The 17706-nt window shown below is 42.9% G+C and overlaps 2 protein-coding genes across 4 annotated transcripts; one reads left to right on the top strand and one right to left on the bottom strand.

Annotated features, from left to right (window-relative positions):
* Positions 1–485: 485 nt before the first annotated feature.
* Positions 486–4546, bottom strand: LOC134462290 (uncharacterized). 2 transcript variants are annotated; one of them, XM_063215225.1, is made up of 7 exons: positions 4338–4546; positions 3206–3259; positions 2425–2658; positions 2171–2292; positions 1732–1991; positions 1453–1515; positions 486–1221 (listed from the first exon to the last, which is right to left on the bottom strand). In XM_063215225.1, exons 1-7 carry the CDS (start codon positions 4530–4532, stop codon positions 1028–1030), a joined length of 1122 nt encoding a protein of 373 aa, XP_063071295.1. In that variant the 5' UTR covers positions 4533–4546; the 3' UTR covers positions 486–1027. The 2 variants fall into 2 exon arrangements, with proteins under 2 accessions (XP_063071295.1, XP_063071296.1); XM_063215226.1 differs by having other exon boundaries at positions 2455–2658.
* Positions 4547–4828: 282 nt separating this feature from the next.
* Positions 4829–16899, top strand: cxxc1b (CXXC finger protein 1b). Of its 2 annotated transcripts, none has more exons than XM_063216419.1 (14): positions 4829–5008; positions 5605–5711; positions 6048–6148; positions 7010–7143; positions 7346–7501; positions 8805–8939; positions 9520–9627; positions 9988–10166; positions 10532–10739; positions 11456–11566; positions 13800–13849; positions 14649–14745; positions 16042–16194; positions 16537–16899. In XM_063216419.1, exons 1-14 carry the CDS (start codon positions 5006–5008, stop codon positions 16681–16683), a joined length of 1689 nt encoding a protein of 562 aa, XP_063072489.1. In that variant the 5' UTR covers positions 4829–5005; the 3' UTR covers positions 16684–16899. The 2 variants fall into 2 exon arrangements, with proteins under 2 accessions (XP_063072489.1, XP_063072488.1); XM_063216418.1 differs by having other exon boundaries at positions 9985–10166.
* The last annotated feature ends 807 nt before the right edge of the window (positions 16900–17706 follow it).

Here is a 17706-nt window from a genome sequence, read left to right as displayed (position 1 = left end):
ACTGACCACCACCACATCTTACACACGCACGCACGCACACACACAACACTACACTGTCAACCCCCACAACTTATATGCACACACAGACACACACATATGTGCCGTGGAAGTCTAACATACTGATAAAACAAACAGCTTTTTCGCACATTATGAGGAAAGCAAAAAGATCCACCCACAGAAAACACCTCCCCTTCCTCATGTCCAGGCACTGTGTCTACTTGTTGATAGCGTGGAGAGGGCACTCACCAGGATCAACCTGCGCAAAGGAACAGGCCCAGACATCATCCCTGAACGGGTGCTGAAAGACTGTGCTGAGCAACTAAAGCATGTCTTCACTGACATCTTTAACACCTGACTACAGCAATGAAGCTGCTGCAGTTTGTTATGGACATAAAACCTTGCAAATTTTGTATTGGAAGTTTTCAGAATTGTATTATTTTGTTTATTTATTGTGCAAATTAGGCCCTAGTTCATGAAATGTGCGACAAGCAGCTTCTGGTCCCACCACAACTCTCTGGTACCAACGGAAGTTGCAGATCTCTTCTTCTTAACTCTGTGATAATGTAGCTTTACATTATTTATTAAATGAGGGCACAACAATGTTCAATTGACCTATAAATGTAGTTGTAAAAGAAAATAAATGGGCCTACTATAATCACTCAGGACCACAATTGCGTTACGTTCAACACTTTACATAAAGCTGAGGGGGGGAAAGGGGAGTCTCACAACGGTTCGGGTAGGGATCGGGCTGAGGAACAGGTACACACTGGGGTTCAGGTTCAGACAGGCACAAGTGGTCATGATATAGTCAGTACGTTCCCCCGAAGGCACAGTTTGTCTCCACACAGTGTGACAAGTTATGAGGAGCAACGGTTTTCCTTCCAGTTCTATAGTAGGGGTCATCCCGTTTAGCAGAACGTCTTTTTGTGGGGGAGGAGCTCCTTCCTCCCAGACATACTTTCCTCCTCCCGGCGGCCAGTGGCTGGATTGGGATTTGGGTTGTGGATTGGAGGAGTCCCTTCAGCCTCTAGAACTCCACTTTGACTTCACTCTTTGTGAAATTGAAAAGAGCTGACTGGAGTCCACTGTCAGTTGCGATGGCCTTATATGACCTCACAAAGCTAGCGATAGGGGCTCGAAAACTGGGGTCACCCCTCAGCTTCAGTGTCAGGTCCTTGAAAATGTAGGCCAGCTCATTCTCTAATTCATTCTGTTCAATACCTAGAGAGGGAAAGATTAGACAAGACAGAAGTCACACTTATGAAGTGAAAACCATTCCGTATGAAAGGAACCAAACTTTTCTCTTTTACTCATTTTTTCTCTTTTACTTAATTTCATTATTTTTGCTTTAACATTGTTGTTAAGCTAACTGTTAAGGCCATTGAGCTGCATGTCTTGTATGAATTGTGCTATACAAATTATAATTATTATTATTATTATTATTGAACTCACATCCGGCTGCTTCCTCTTTGGGCAGATGAGTTGGCTCATTCAGGCCAGCAGTAGCTCCAGTGCCTACACACACACACACACACACACACACACACACACACACACACACACACACACACACACACACACACACACACACACACACGCACGCACGCACACACACACACACACACACACACACACACACACACACACACAGAGTGAGAGAAACCAATTGAATGAAAAGGTCTGCCCAAACCTGTGTTGTATACGTAGACTAATGGTAATGTGCAAACTCACATCCAGCTGCTTCTGAGCAATCGGCAGCCACCCGCCAGTAGCTGGAACCTTCCTGTTCCTTGAGGTCGAGATCGTACTCAAGCGTATCAAGGTCGGATGCAGGGGAGTGGCCACTCTCAAACAGTTTTTTACGTTTTCCAACCCTGTGTTTGGATACGTCCCTCTTTGCCAAGGCAGCAGCACAGGTGATTGGGTGGTTGTGGATGTTGTTTAGATCAACAGTGAAGTAGTAGTCCTCTTTAATATGAGCATTTTCAGACCTAGGAAAGAAAAGAAAATATCACATTCACAGTCAACCTGGCCAGCAACTCACATAAGGTTGTAATAGAATTACAGCTTTTTTCTTCTGGTGGGGAGTTACTGCAGAAAGTAATGCATTACCGTTATTAATTACTTTTGTAATGCATTTCTCCCAACACTGGAAATGAAAGATACTAACCTTGACTTCCGTCCTTGACTGTACGTCTGTCTTTTCAGGATTAGTTTCATGAAGGCAGGGCAACAGGTATTTCTTTTGGTCTTGCTGCTGCTGCGGGTGTTGTGCTGGCACCTCAAGTCAACCTATTTTAAAAAAAAACAAACCCCAACAATATGATTTTAAAAAAAAGTTCAACTCAGGGCAACCAATGTACACCATAACAAACACACGTGGGCCCGCAAGAGACAGCAACACAAAAAATAAGTAGAACAAACTGGGTCTTTGAAGTCTGGGGCTGCACCAACCCTGTACTTGTTTGAGCCTTGACCAACGTCTGGGTAGGTCTTTGCCTTCCGCCAGATCAAACCAGATGACGCCTGGAAATCCTCCTGCCACTTCTGCACCTCATCCTGGCTACACAATTTCAGTTTGAGGTGAGCCTTAAAGTTGTCCCCCTCCTGACACTCGCAGCTGCATATGTGATACACATACTCCTCCGGCATAAGGTTCTGGCAAAATGCAAATTACAGTATCAATTAGGTTAGGGTGACCAGATTTTTGTAGTCTGAAACCGGGACACTTTGTGCGTGACTGAAGGACAATATTTGGCGGGACGGGTCTGGGGGTCCTCCCCCAGGAAAATTTTTACTTTTTAGATGCCATTTCCTGCATTCTAATCAATTTTAGAGGGAGGAATGACAAATCGCAACTGACTCCTTCAGACTTTGTATACAAGCGCTGGCTGCCATTAATTGTGGCCGGTAAACATGTAATCTTTTCCATATATTTACATGGCGCAATGTAGTGGGTGGCCAAAACCGGGACATATTTGTGTCCCGAGAGGGTTTGCTCGGGACCTGGGACACACAACTCCAAACCGGGACTGTCCCGGTCAAACCGGGACGTCTGGTCACCCTAAATTAGGTCTAACTATGAAATCCATTTAAATTGTTTGATATACACAGTTTATTAAAGGAGACTGTATGATATGTAGTAAGTGGTGGGTGATGTTGTAAATGGGTCATGCATGTAGGACTGAACTCCAAAATATCTGACCTTCAGTGATGGGTAATCGGACAGATTGTCCTTGATAATTGCGTGCTCACACATCTGTGGAAAAAAACCCCAAAAAAACCCACCATCAGACACTTAAGATGGACTGTCAGTACAAGAACGAAGGGAAGCTGTTCTAATGACTTAGCGGCTGTATTTTCAATTTTAAACTCAGCCACCCATAATAGGCTACATGCATGATACCATGAAATTATTTTCTTGGTGCTCTACATAGGGTTGTATTAAATCCAATGTTGGGTAAATTACTTTAAAAACGACTGCATTAGGCTACTGATTGCAGTTACTATGAAATTGCGTTTGACCAGTCTCCAATGTGCAGCTTAACTAAAAAACATTTAAATAAGACATTGACAATAATCTCTCTCTCTCTCTCTCTCTCTCTCTCTCTCTCTCTCTCTCTCTCTCTCTCTCTCTCTCTCTCTCTCTCTCTCTCTCACACACACACACACACGTAACCTACTTATACATGAATTTACAATTCTTTCTCTGACACAATCATTCACCGCATACACACAGACAATACACATTCACTATGTGAAGTTTTTCAAACACTAGCATACTGATATAGACATGTACAATACAACACACACACACACACACACACACACACACACACACACACACACACACACACACACACACACACACACACACACACACACACACACACACACACACACTGTGCAATAAGAATACTGACATAATACACACACACACACACACAGCAGAAGTACAATCAGTGGCCATAGTAGTAAAGTGAAAAGTGTAGATCTGTAGACTACGTATACAAGGTGCAGGAGTAAAGTGCTAGTGGCATCTTTTGCCTAGCCTGGGCGAGTAGCCGACTGTTGACTCCGTCAATCAGTCTGGCAAAAGCCATGAGGAATCCGTCTCCGTGGACTATGGGAGATGGTCTGATCTTCCTCTATCATTTTTGCGGAGCCAAAATCTTTGGGTGGAGTAGGCCTACAGAGGATGGCATCACGAGGCTATCTTTTGACAGCCACTCCCAAAGCGAATACGGTGCAAAATACAAGACAGCATTTTAAGGGCGACATTAGACACAGAAAAGTTAATCGGCCTGATTTGTTTAAGGATGACAAATGTAAGATACCTGTCCTGGTGACATCTCAAAGCCATCGACAGACACGGAGGGAGAAATAACACAAATCAGACGAGTCTTTAACCATTTTATGGAATCGTGTCTTACTTTAACCTGAGTTATACCGTAATAATTGTACAAAATGTCTTTAAACTGTGCTTTTCGGCGTTGTTTTTTCCACTGCAGTGAAGCGACGGCCGCCGCCATTACACAGATCACAACAAAACCTCGGATTGGACCAGGGATTCTGTGAACGTGATTGGAAGGTCATGAGCACCTAACACATTTTAGACAAGAGTAACTACCGAAATCCAGGATTGTGTCACCCAAATATTTGAATTCAGCACACCCAAATTGACTACATAAGACGGTTTGCCTACTTGTCTCACAAATGCCGTTAACCCCTCAAATAAGCATTTTTTAAAAGTCTGGTATTAGCACACTGCCATGATAACAAACGCGCTTTTATTTTCAAAACGTAGTGTCCCGGGGTTGCACTTCCGGTTCCTGGCGGTAGTCCAGTGTTTTTAGCAATGAAATGAAGATTGTCTTGCTAAGTAATCTTTCGGCCGGTTGCGGATGGTGAACCATACAGTCGGATTTTTCCACCACATATCAGCACCAAATGTACTTTGTACAGTTTTGATTTATATCTAAGGCTGTATTATTAATTCTGGAAAATGGTAAGTATGCCGGGCAGAGATGCTGTACGAGTAATGTTAGCCAGCTAGCACTATTGCTAAACCTGAAATGAGTTTACCTCCAACCTAGCTCTTCATGATTGTGCATTTGATGTGTATTTGGGGTGTTTAATAACGTATAGAGACAAAGCTCACTGTTCTAGACAATACCACATTTGATATATGTGAAAAGTTAAGTTGATTAGTAGTTGTAGTATATCAGCCAGTGTGTAAACCAGGGGCGGAGCTATAGGGAGGGCGAGCAGGGCACTTGCCCCTGGGCCCAGAGCCCTCCCGTATTGGTGTTGGGGGCCCTATTGTGAGCTTGGCAAGCTGTATAGGGGCCCCTTTACTGTAAGTGTCTTGCCCAGGGCCCCTGTGTGCAATTGTTCCGCCACTGGTGTAAACGGTGTAAACCGTTATTACTTGCGTACTGATGGTTATTCGCGGGCGTAGAACTACTGGCAGAGAGGAGAGAAACCCATGCACGAAGCACGAACACATATCTGGTTAAATATCAGATCAGACTGTCAGGCAAATATGTGATGAAGTATGAAGCGCAGAAGCACCCATCACTTTGTTTTGCTATCTTGCCTCAGGACAGTGAGATGTCCGACCTGGACCAAGGCCCAGGGATGGAGATGGAGGGGGAGAATGCACCTGTCTACTGTATCTGTCGAAAGTCAGACATCAACTGTTTCATGATGTAAGCTCACTCTTTCAACCTTCACACCTCAAGACCCCATCGGTTTAAACTGATTTTAGTTTATGAACATCTGTACCTCTTTTCATGACTCGTGCACGTTTGTTGTTGCAAAGCCATGTAGTGTCAGTGCGATTGTCCAGAGTCCAGACCAATGCATTCTCTGCACTAATTATATCACAATAACTATGCTCTAACCTGCTGTACAACAGTATTTTCACAAGGTAGAACTGTTTTGAGCAAGTTATAACATTTAATGACAATTTTTACAATTGAGTAGAGATTATGTTCTTGATCTTGAGGCAAAATTCTCTCTCTTTTTGTTTTCCTGTTATCCAGTGGCTGTGATAACTGTAACGAGTGGTTTCATGGGCACTGTATCGATGTGACTGAGAAGATGGCCAAGGGCATCAGGGAGTGGTACTGCTTGCGTTGCCGCGGTGAGACCCCCTAAACTTCACTTGTAGTCCTACTGGAAGAACACACCAAAAGCGTCAAAACCACATGAAACCCAAAAGTGTAGCTTCTTCGAATCAGCAACGACAGAAACAAAGTAGTACAGACTAGAGACAAAGCGGAATGCAAGCATTCTGGCTTTCCAATTGACTGGCAAACCGTGCCACTGCTTATTATACTAAGTTAGCTGATGTACAACTTAAAGGGACACTGTGTGAGATTTTTAGTTGTTTATTTCCAGAATTCATGCTGCCCATTCACTAATGTTACCTTTTTCATGAATACTTACCACCAGCATCAAATTCTAAGTATTCATTATGACTGGAAAAATTGCACTTTTCATACATGAAAAGGGGGATCTTCTCCAATATTACTAGTATAACCAAAGTATAGTAAGTTTTGCGGCTAAAAAATGTCTATTTTTGGGAATTGAAAATGGAGAAGATCCCCCTTTTCATCTATGAAAAGTGAAATTTTCCCAGTTGTAATGAATACTTAGAATTTGATGGTGGTGGTAAGTATTCATTAAAAATAACATTAGTGAATGGGTAGCATGAATCCTGGAAATAAACAGCTAAAAATCGTAGATGGTGCACCTTTAAGTCGCTATTGCTCTTAGTACAGTTAGACTTTTAGATTGATGCAGACTGATACAATATTTGTATACCAGCTACTGTATGCCAGCATACTAGTTGGCCCCTCTGACCTGATCTGCTGTTGGTGCTTCATGAAGACTTAATGACCAGTTCCTATGCTGGATCTGTATGGCAGAGAATCACACTAGAAGCCTGTTGATCATCATTACCAGGTGTTTGACTTTTTTTTCTCCCTCTTAACTATATTAGACATGAACCCTTCTCTTGAGATCAAGTTTCGGCCTAAGAAGAGCCATGAGGATAGGGTGGAACACCCGCCCCGTAAAGAAAAAAAACCTTCTCTACAGGATTTCAAGCTGCTGGACAAGCGGCGAGGCAATAGGGTAAGGGCTATTCATTCCAGTAGAAATGTTAAACGTTGCATTTCCTAGGCACTATGTGAAAGAATGTGGAGATGTTTTGGAAACTATTCAACAATTCACTTTTCTTTCATTAGCATTACTTTACTTTGAAAAAGTAACTTTTTAAGGAGTATCTCTCATCTTTCTGCCATTTGTGTCTGCTTGTGTCTTTTATTGTCCACAGGTTAAGCGCTCAGCTCGTATGTGTGGTGAATGTGAGCCGTGCAAACGCACTGAGGACTGTGCTCAGTGTGATTTCTGCAAAGACATGAAGAAGTTTGGTGGCCCCAATAAGATCCGGCAGAAGTGTCGTCTGAGGCAGTGTGAGGTTCGCGCCAGGGTAAGTTTCCCACTTCCACCTACTGCCAGCATTCACATGCCACTTTAACCCATTGATGCCTAAGCCCTTTTTGGGAAAGCGTGCCATCTGTCTATTAAATCCTAAATATCTCAGCCTCCAATGCACATACAAACATGAAATAAGTTGCATTCAAAAGCTGGGTCTCTCATTTTGCATTAGAATGTGTTCATTCAGCTGGATCATACCCACATTTTTCATAAATCCCCTCAAATCTCAAGAGCCGGAATGCAGGGTACATGTATTTCCAGGCTAAAATGGGTTACAGGAGAAATCGAGTATGGACCAATCCATACAAGTGGGGTACTCTTTTCTGACTCTACTCTAGTGTATTACTACTTTATTACAACTCATTTCAACCTTTAAGTCTCATTATCTCTGCATTGATTCAAGAACCATATTTCAACATAAATAAACTGCATCAAAAAGACATCTTTGTGTGACTTAAAAACGGTCATAATCACAAAGCATCTGCTTCCAAGTGAAATGACCAAGTAATGAGAAAAACATTGTAGCCCAATTCGTTTTGTAAGTATGCTTACAAGCATTCATGTCTAGTGGAAATCAGCAGAGACAAAGGGTACACTCCAATATGCACACTCCCGTCCTCCACTTGTGCTTGTGGCCTCGCCCCGCCTCCTGGCCCCTCTTCTGTGGAGAAAACAATTAAGTTTCCCAGCTGTCAGCTTAGCCGCAACAACTTTTGGGGGACTGTTTTTCATTCATCATCCCAATTGCAAATGACAAACTTACATCAGAACTGTGAGTTAGCAAGATATTGAATTCGTTTTCTGTCGTCCCAGAGCCATCTAATATCAGAGTTACGCCACTCCCATAGACCTCTATGGACCAATCTTTCCACAGCAATGGCGGCTCTCATGGAGCCTCACGGAGAGTTAACATGGAAATCCCCATTGACTTTAGTTCTATTAGAAGTTACTTAGTTCCAGGAGGTGGCGGTATAACACAGAAAATGTGGTAAAGGTCATGTAATGTGTTTGTACTTAATCTTTGTTTGGTATGTGATGGTTCTGTCTTAGTTTCCAAGAACAGAAGTTTACTGTTAAGAAACATTTTAATCAACGCGAATCACATCACCAACCGACTTCCTGGTCCCCGGTTTGCGCAACTCTGTTATTAGATGGCTCTGTGTCGTCCGTGACATCATCATGAGGTCACAAGCAGGCAAGGGAGGAAGGAAGTCTGCATATTGGAATCCACCCAAAGTGGCTCTGAGGAGGCTTGCTAGGTTCACATGTGCATGGTGTTGTGTTGTGCACTTCAGAAAATGCTGCGTGTGAAAGATGAAGAGTTTCTTCGGGAACGGCGGGACAACTCGATGCACAGCCGTTTTTCAGACGACTTTGATGATGAGGAGCTGGAACTCTACCAGCGGTATAAAGCAGCGCGAAAAACAGAGGTAAGGCAGTGCACTTATTCCAATTTTTTTAAAAATGTATTTTTAGGGGCTTTTTACGCCTTTATTTATCAGGAAGCAAATGGGACAGAGCCACAGCGCCCCCCACTTATTTCAATTATAATACGATTTTCATGTCCATCAATGTCCATAATCAAATCAAGTTTAAACACTTACATTCGCCATTTTTCTTCACACAACTTCTGAATGACATGCACATGCGCAATACCTTCATCGCCACGCTGCCCTGCTGCTATGTAGTACACTGATGCTCATCATCCTTGGCCTACGATTCCAGCCATGAAATGGCAAAAAAGAACAACACAAAGAGGATTTTAACTGTGCATGCACCTCACTCCCATTTCTGCTTTTTTTCCACAAACATTTTTCTATTAAGTTTTTTTTTTATATACAACACAACATCACAAACACACACACACATAAACATAATAATAAAAAGAAAGAAAAAACACCCCACAATAACTATCATCATCATCCCAACAATCAAAAACCACCTAGAGTACACTCCCATTTCTATATTCTGAAATGTCTGTGCTCTTTCTCTCTCTTCTCTGTCCTCCAGCCATGGTTGAGTGATGACGAGGATGGGCCGGTGTACAACACAGTGATGCGCAAGAAGGCCGTCAAGATCAAGCACATCAAGAGGCGAGAGAAGAAGTTCGATAAGAAGGTGTCAGCCTGTCTTTCTTTCAAAGATTTTTGATTGTGTTATTTTTATCGCCTTTTTGGCCTTTATTTCAGGTACAGGCAGTAAAGAATGACAGGGGGTAACGTGGGAGAGAAATATGGGGTAGGGTTGGGACATGACCCAGGCTGTACTCAAACTTGGGTCCTCTTGGGCACGTTACTTGTTTATGGTTCAGTGCATTCGTGAAATGCACTCAAATACTATGGATGAAACTAAGACACCTAGAGAAAACTAAGAAGCTGGTAAATGATTTACCTCTTAGCTTAACCTGGTTAACTTCTGAACCAGCTTCTTAGTTTAGGCCCCTGTTGCTAATGCCCTGTTTTCTGTGTCTCCCAGCAGAAGGAGTCCAGACGGCACAAACAAAAGCAGAAGCACAAGGACAAGGTCAGGCATTGCGAGCGCGGGGACGGGCGCGACGGCGGAGAGACGAGGCAGTGCCTGGGTCCCAACTGTGTGGAGCCGACGCGGCCCGGCTCCAAATACTGCTCTGAAGACTGCGGCATGAAGCTCGCTGCCAAGTAAGGACCCAGGACCGTCACCACTCTACACAAAAATCTGAGCATGAAATCACTATTGTTCCTCCCATCCTTTCCCCCATCCTTCTGTGGCCTCACGACCATGATAATTCAAGTTTAGAAGTTATTTTCTCGTTTTGTTTTGTTTGTTTTTTTGCAATCATTATAATTGGGGGGCTCTCCAATAAGCTGCTGTGTGCAGAAAAAGCGCATTGTTTTCTCCACCAATGGAGTCAGGCCACGTCATCCTAGTGTCCTCTCAGTTGCAAAGATGCTCCAGAAAGTGATTTGGAGTGTCTGTGTGTATGTCTGTGTGTATGTCTGTGTGCACGTGTTCGTCTGTGCGTGCATGGTGCTTCTCTCTTCAGCCGTATCTATGAGATCCTGCCGCAGCGCATCCAGCAGTGGCAGCAGAGCCCGTGCGTGGCGGAGGAGCTGGGCAAGAAGCAGCTGGAGCGCATCCGCAATCAGCAGCAGCAGGCGAGACTCCGCCTCACCGAGATGGAGCGCCGCTTCCACGAGCTGGAGGGCATCATCGTCAAGGCCAAGCAGCAGACCGTACAGGACGAGCAGGAGGTGAGTGAGGAGCAGCTAGTTGGCACTAACCCGTTGAGACACAGCGTTATACATACATTTGCTGTTATGTGAAAGCCCAACTGGGAAACTCCAACTCCCATTGTCATTATGACACAGCACTCCACAGCACACAAGTGTTCACTGCACACTGCACACAACAAAATTGCATTTATGTCTCACCCGTTATGATCAGAATGGCAATGATCAAGTCATAGTGCATTACTGAAGGCCGTGTGTTGTATATGTCATAGCAGCGTAGTACTATGGTAGTTAACTTTTCAATGACTAAAAGTTTTCAATGACTTAAAGTTTCAATTACAGTGTGCCACTGCTGGGCTACTGCTTATTGGGCTATGACATGACCTCTGTTATTGGCAGCACACTACGGCCATCTGCAGTGCTAAGGAAACTTCATTCATTCCCAACCTCCCCCCTGCAAGCATCCTGGGAAAGTACCCATATGAATCATCTCCTTATCATTTGTATCTGCTAATCCTTTAGCCTAACCCTTACCCTTGTTTGGGTGATGTGCCTTGCAGGCACATTGAGCGCAAAAAAACCCATCAGCGTGAATCTGCGTGAAAAACCCACACAGAGCAAAGACTTGAAGATGGCAACATACCGGGCACATACGATACATTGTTTTGTTTTGTCTGTTATGACAAGAATGGAAGATGGAATGGAAAACTTAACTGGTGTGTGTAATCTGCCTGTAGGTGAATGAGGGGGATAGCGAAGACACAGACCTGCAGATCTTCTGTGTTTCCTGCAGTCATCCCGTCAACCCTAAGGTGGCGCTGCGCCACATGGAAAGGTGTTATGCTAAGGTGAGATAAGACAATATAAGATTAAAACTTTAATGTTAAGTCTACCAATACAGAAATTAGTCTCGCATTGTACTTCTCCACAATCCACATACGAAGACAGTGAAAACAGCACATAAGACACACATTTTAGAGTGCACTTGCGTAGACAGATAAGTCCACACCCACTCAGGGTGTTCCACTGTAGGGTGCATCAAACGCCCCTTGAAAATGAAAACTTGGCACAATCCTCCTCTGCTCTTGCAGTATTACCATACAGTGCCCTCCATAATTATTGGCACCCCTGGTTGAGATGTGTTAAAAGCCTTAAAATAAATTCAGTGTTTATTGCAGAAGAATACTGTCACACTGAAAATTGTAGGAAAATGTAGCCTTCAACTCAAATGAATTGTAAGAAAATAAAAAAAATCCCTGACTAAAAAATAATTATTTTTCATTAAATCACCTGTTCCACAATTATTGGCACCCTTAACAATTCCCAGGAAATAAATATAATTGAAGCATTTCTGTCATTTCTACAGTAGTTTACAAAGTTTACCAGAGTATGTAGGAACATTTAATTAGTAATTCATCACTTCCTGTTTCCCTGGGGTATAAATATGACGTGACACCGAGGCCATTTCTCTTATCCACTCTTAAACATGGGAAAGACAAAGGAACACAGCATACAAGTGAGGCAGATGTGCGTCGACCTTCACAGGTCAGGCAGAGGCTACAAGAAGATTGCCACTCAACTGCAGCTGCCCATATCCACTGTGAGAGGAATAATTAAGAAGTTCAAAACAACTGGAACAGTGGTAAACAAGCCTGGACGAGGACCCAAGTTTATTTTGCCACCACGCACAGTGAGGAGGATGGTAAGAGAAATCAAAAGATCTCCAAAGCTCACTGTTACAGAATTACAACAAATGGTAGCATCCTGGGGTCACAAAGTCTCCAAATCAACCATCAGGCGCTGTCTACACGCCAACAAGCTGTTTGGGAGGCATGCACGGAGAAAACCTTTCCTCACTCACAATCATAAACGCAAGCGTCTGGAGTTCGCCAAGCGGTATTGGGGCTTCAACTGGGACCGTGTGCTTTGGTCAGATGAGACCAAGATTGAGCTTTTTGGCAACAAACACTCTAAATGGGTCTGGCGTACCACGAGAGATGCACATGCTGAAAAGCACCTCATACCCACTGTGAAGAATGGGGGTGGGTCAGTGATGCTGTGGGGCTGTTTCGCTTCCAAAGGCCCTGGGAACCTTGTTAGGGTGCATGGCATCATGAATGCTTTGAAATACCAGGACATTTTAAATCAAAATCTGTTGCCCTCTGCCCGAAAGCTGAAGCTGGGTCGTCACTGGGTCTTTCAGCAAGACAATGACCCTAAACATATGGCCAAATCTACACAGAAATGGTTCACCAGACACAAAATCAAGCTCCTCCCATGGCCATCTCAGTCCCCTGACCTCAACCCCATTGAGAACCTGTGGGGTGAGCTGAAGAGGAGAGTACAGAGGAGAGGACCCAGGTCTCTGGATGATTTAGAGAGATTCTGCAAAGAGGAATGGCTGAAGATCCCTCTTTCTGTCTTTTCCCATCTTGTGAAACATTATAGGAGAAGATTAGGTGCTGTTTTGTTGGCAAAAGGGGGTTGTACAAAATATTAACACCAGGGGTGCTAATAATTGTGACACACATTATTTGATGTCAAATAATTATTTCTTTATGTGGGATTTTTTTCCCCACTGAATAAATGCACTTGTATTGAAGGTTGGATTTTTCTCTTTTTTTCCATTAAGGTCCCATATTATTTAGAAAAAAAATAAAATAATTGGAAGCTAAAAAACACATCTCAACCAGGGGTGCCAATAATTATGGAGGGCACTGTAACTTCCTTGTAAATTTGATTTATGTAGGATGGCATGACAGGCACAAATTTTGAATGGCGGTGGATGGGCAGTTTTAGCTAAATCAGTGCAGAGTGCGTTTTGTAGCTGTTTTTTATGAAATTTGCTGAAGGAAGTGATGTGACTGCAAAGGAACAATACTACAAAAGCAGAGCAGGATTTTCAAAAGTTTGGGGCGTTTGATGCACCTATTACACAGTCCAATAGATTAGCCATGTAATTGGCTATGTAAAGCTTATGGATCAGTAGATGATGATGATGATGATGATGCTGATGCTGATGCTGATGCTTCTGCTTCCCAAGTCTAAGTTTGGGTTAACCTGTACTTTTGCATCCCGCAGTTTGAAAGTCAAACATCATTTGGGTCTGTCTTTCCTACCCGGATTGAGGGGTAAGTGACTTTTTGTTGTTTGACTGTTAATTAGGGGTCATTCCATGTAATGCACACGATTCCCTAGAACGCAGAATGTAATTCCTGTGCCGGAAAAGTGGTCGTGGCACCCAAACTTTGTTACTAACACTCTGTATTCTTTCAGTTGGCATCAAACAGTACCTGTCTCTGACAAATCAGGCAAATCGAAGAGGGTCACCTGGGGAGGGCATTTGAATTAGCATGGAATGACCCATTATATATTTTACAGTTCCTTTTTATTTTGTACTGAAATGCTGGTAATAACTAACTTTGTACTGTCGAAAAAATATTGGACGATCCATCCCCACCCCACTTTCTTGGAATACTCCCCCCTACCGCCTGGCCTTAAGTATAGTTTACCCTTTTTAAGACAAATAGAGGGTTAACATCTATCTAATAAGTTAAGTTCAGACAGAATAACTGTACTACAATAATTGAATATAGGATTTTAATTTTTTTTTTTTTTTAAATCTACTTTTTACTCTACGTCTTTTTTTTTCTGGTCTAGTCGTGTTATTGTCTGTCCAAGTGTTAATTGTTCTCCCAAAACGCAAGACAAATTCCCTTCGGGCCAATAAAGGTGTATTCATCATCATATAAGATATATTCATGCTGAACCCCAAGTCGCTCTCATTGATGGCAACCTGTGCCACCAGAGTGTGAATGTGAAGAATAAGTGCTTTGATTGTTTGAGTAGTGTTGTTATACTGTATATAAATGCAGTCGATTTTACCATCCATGGTTCTTTTGTGTCTGTCTGTGTTTTATGTGTTTGTAGGGCGACGCGGCTCTTTTGTGACGTTTATAACCCTCAGAGCAAAACCTACTGCAAAAGGCTGCAAGTCCTCTGTCCGGAACATTCCAAAGAGCCCAAGGTAAGTTGGTGAGATTTACAAAAGATTGCTTCTGCCTCTTCCCTTGACAGGGGCACCGTTTGTATTTTGTGTGCACACATATCTTTAACAAAAGCTTTTCCCTGTCTTCACAACGCTGTTGAAATGCCTGAAACGTGAAGATGGTACATGGCAAGCTGCATGAACAAAACAATAATATGGGCTGTATAGGGGGGGGTGAAAGTAGTTTTCATGTCTTACTGGTGTTAACCCCCCACCAGCAAACAAACAACCAACAAACCAATTAAACATGTGTTGTGGGCTGCACTCTGAGTTATGTTGTAGTCTTTGTGGTTGTGATGGGAGTGACCATCACTAGGGTTGTGTCTGACTGTCACGCCAACGAGTTTGGCTCTTTGGTGTAGCAGTCAGAGTCCCAGTTTACTACCCCAGAGGGTCTGTGTTCGAGTCCCAGCTGGCTACCGCCATCTACAGCGCTAAGGGGACTCCATTTATTCTCTACCTCAAGACTCCGAAGGTCTCCAAATCGAAGGTCTCCTAAAGGGGTGTTCACCCGACGTAAAGTGGATACCGGAAAAGAACCCGCCTGCTTCATCTCACTCTCATATACGATTCTCTGCCATGAGTGTGTGAAGTGCACGGGTGCGCTTCCCGAAGGGGAAGGCAGTGTGATGGAGTGACCATCACTAGGGTTGTGGGTGTGTTCTGACTGTCATGCCAACGAGCCTGGCTCTTTGGTGTAGCGGTCAGAGCCCCAGTTTACTACCCCAGAGGGTCTGGGTTCGAGTCCCAGCTGGGCAACTCTACTCCCCTTTGCTACAGTGGTGCAGAAGTTCTTTATCCTCTTTCCCCCTCTTGTGGCCAAAGTGAGGGAGTGTAGGCACAGCCCCGGTTGCATGAGATGCCATCCATGGCTATGGCACAAGTCATTTTCCAGCGTTCCAGTGAATGTGCATGGACAGTGGATCCGCAATAGAAACGATACAGATACTGTCTAATGTGAACTAGGCCTGGATGATTTGCATTTAATATGATTTGCATATATTTCCACGATGGAAATTAATCTTTTGCAAATTCAGTATAATAAGAACTTTTCATGGTTTAATTTATTATTCATCGTCATGTTGATTGGCATACTTTGTTTTTATGTTTTTTATTTTAGCTTTTTTATAACAGTGATTCCTTCTTTCATCATTCTTTTCCTGAGATAAGTAATCACTGTGTACTGTGTGTGTGTGTGTGTGTGTGTGTGTGTGTGTGTGTGTGTGTGTGTGTGTGTGTGTGTGTGTGTGTGTGTGTGTGTGTACTTCTACAAAGGTGTCCGTCGACGAGGTGTGTGGCTGCCCTCTGGTTCGCAATGTGTTTGAACCAACGGGGGAGTACTGCCGCGTGTCAAAGCGCAAGTGCAATAGACACTACTGCTGGGAGAAGCTGCGCAGGGCTGAAGTGGACCTCGAGAGAGTTCGAGTGGTCAGTCTGAAAGTCTTATTTTAAATAAATAATTTATAACGGTACATTTTTTCTGTTTTTCTATCGACCTGAGTCTCTGGCAAACTGGCTCTTGCCAGATTCTGTCATTCTTTCAGTTCTGTCATGTAGAACTTCGGTCAGTATTTTACAGTTTATATCACTTTGTTACCTGTGCCCACTATCTCTCTTTATGATTACATTCTCAGCCAGCTATAATTCTTGAACATCACTTATATTTTAGCAGTTTCTTTCCAGAATTCATGCTGCTCATTTACATGTTACCTTTTTTGCCTTGTTATCTTCTTGCTTCTTCATTAATTCATCTGCTCTGTGTTTGTGCAGTGGTACAAGCTGGACGAGCTGTTTGAGCAGGAGCGGAACGTGAGGACAGCGATGACCAACAGGGCGGGGCTTCTGGCACTTATGCTGCATCAGACCATTCAGCACGATCCCCTCACCACTGATCTCCGGGGCAACAAGGATAGATGATAAACCATTGACTTTCGCCATTTTTTTTTAAATCTCTGGACACAAAACCTAACCTCTTGCCCATGAGTCTGGGCAGATTCTCTTTTTTTTAATGTATTATACTTCCGAGGAATGGACCTAAACTGAAGAATTATTCTGTTGATGTCTTTGTATGGTTATTTGTTGATATCCAGTCCTTTGTGCATTTTGGTGGCAAATAAAATTGTCCTTCCTTTATGTAAAATGTAACATGTATTTATCATTGCTGATACAAAATAACAACAAAACATACAAACACACAATTATACTACTATTGCTAATTGAATAGGAGGGGGCAATCTGATGTAATATATTACTAATTCATGCAGTGTTTTGTTTTCAATAATGATAGATGACAAATCAAGTATAGCAGTTTGTGAGGTGTACAATTGAAGCAAACTTGAAAAGTCAAGCATTGCATAACTATCTCTGGAATCAAATTGACTGTTCACATTAGTTGAGTAGGTTAAGATAAAAGAGGTTGCACATGTCTAATATTTTCACTAAGAACTATACTTGTGGGGCCTGCATAATATTCACGTGCATTGGATGGTTATCTTTTTATTCGGTGACCATTGTAGGCGTTTATTAGCCTGTCAGTGGCCACAATTATTTTTGCCTGCATTTAATATCACATTTAGTCTGGCTCACCAGACTGATGTATTTTGATAATACTTGAAGACAGACAGATGAAGGCTTCATGATTAAATCAAGGTGTGATTATGATTGAGCCAGATATATATATATATATATATATATATATATATATATATATATATATATATATACCGGTATAAAAAGAGTAAGTGGCCGAAATCCCTTTCCTCTGAGGTGTAGTGGCAAATGATACAGTGGTAGTGGCTGATGGGCAACTTTCTCTGGTTCATCTGTGGCCGCGTTTGTGATGGCGCATTTCTGCGTAGTAAACAGAATGCATTGAAATGACAAAGTCCGCCTGCGCGCTGCGCAGACTATGCAGCAATGTGCCATCACGAACATGGTCTG

This window comes from Engraulis encrasicolus, chromosome 14, assembly GCF_034702125.1.
Source record: "Engraulis encrasicolus isolate BLACKSEA-1 chromosome 14, IST_EnEncr_1.0, whole genome shotgun sequence".
NCBI lineage: Eukaryota > Metazoa > Chordata > Actinopteri > Clupeiformes > Engraulidae > Engraulis > Engraulis encrasicolus.
Note: the sequence above shows the minus strand (reverse complement) of the source record. Positions and strands in the feature narration are given on the sequence as shown.

Bases quoted from the DNA above. Each gene is read 5' to 3' on its own strand.
- LOC134462290 (XM_063215225.1), bottom strand. From the start codon at position 4,532: ATGGCGGCGGCCGTCGCTTCACTGCAGTGGAAAAAACAACGCCGAAAA. The intron at 3,260-4,337 runs GTATCTTACATT...TTTTTTCCACAG, and splicing joins TTGAGATGTCACCAGGACAG to ATGTGTGAGCACGCAATTAT. The intron at 2,659-3,205 runs GTCAGATATTTT...GCATTTTGCCAG, and splicing joins CCGATTACCCATCACTGAAG to AACCTTATGCCGGAGGAGTA.
- cxxc1b (XM_063216418.1), top strand. The intron at 6,149-7,009 runs GTGAGACCCCCT...TAACTATATTAG, and splicing joins GTACTGCTTGCGTTGCCGCG to ACATGAACCCTTCTCTTGAG. The intron at 8,940-9,519 runs GTAAGGCAGTGC...TCTGTCCTCCAG, and splicing joins AAGCAGCGCGAAAAACAGAG to CCATGGTTGAGTGATGACGA.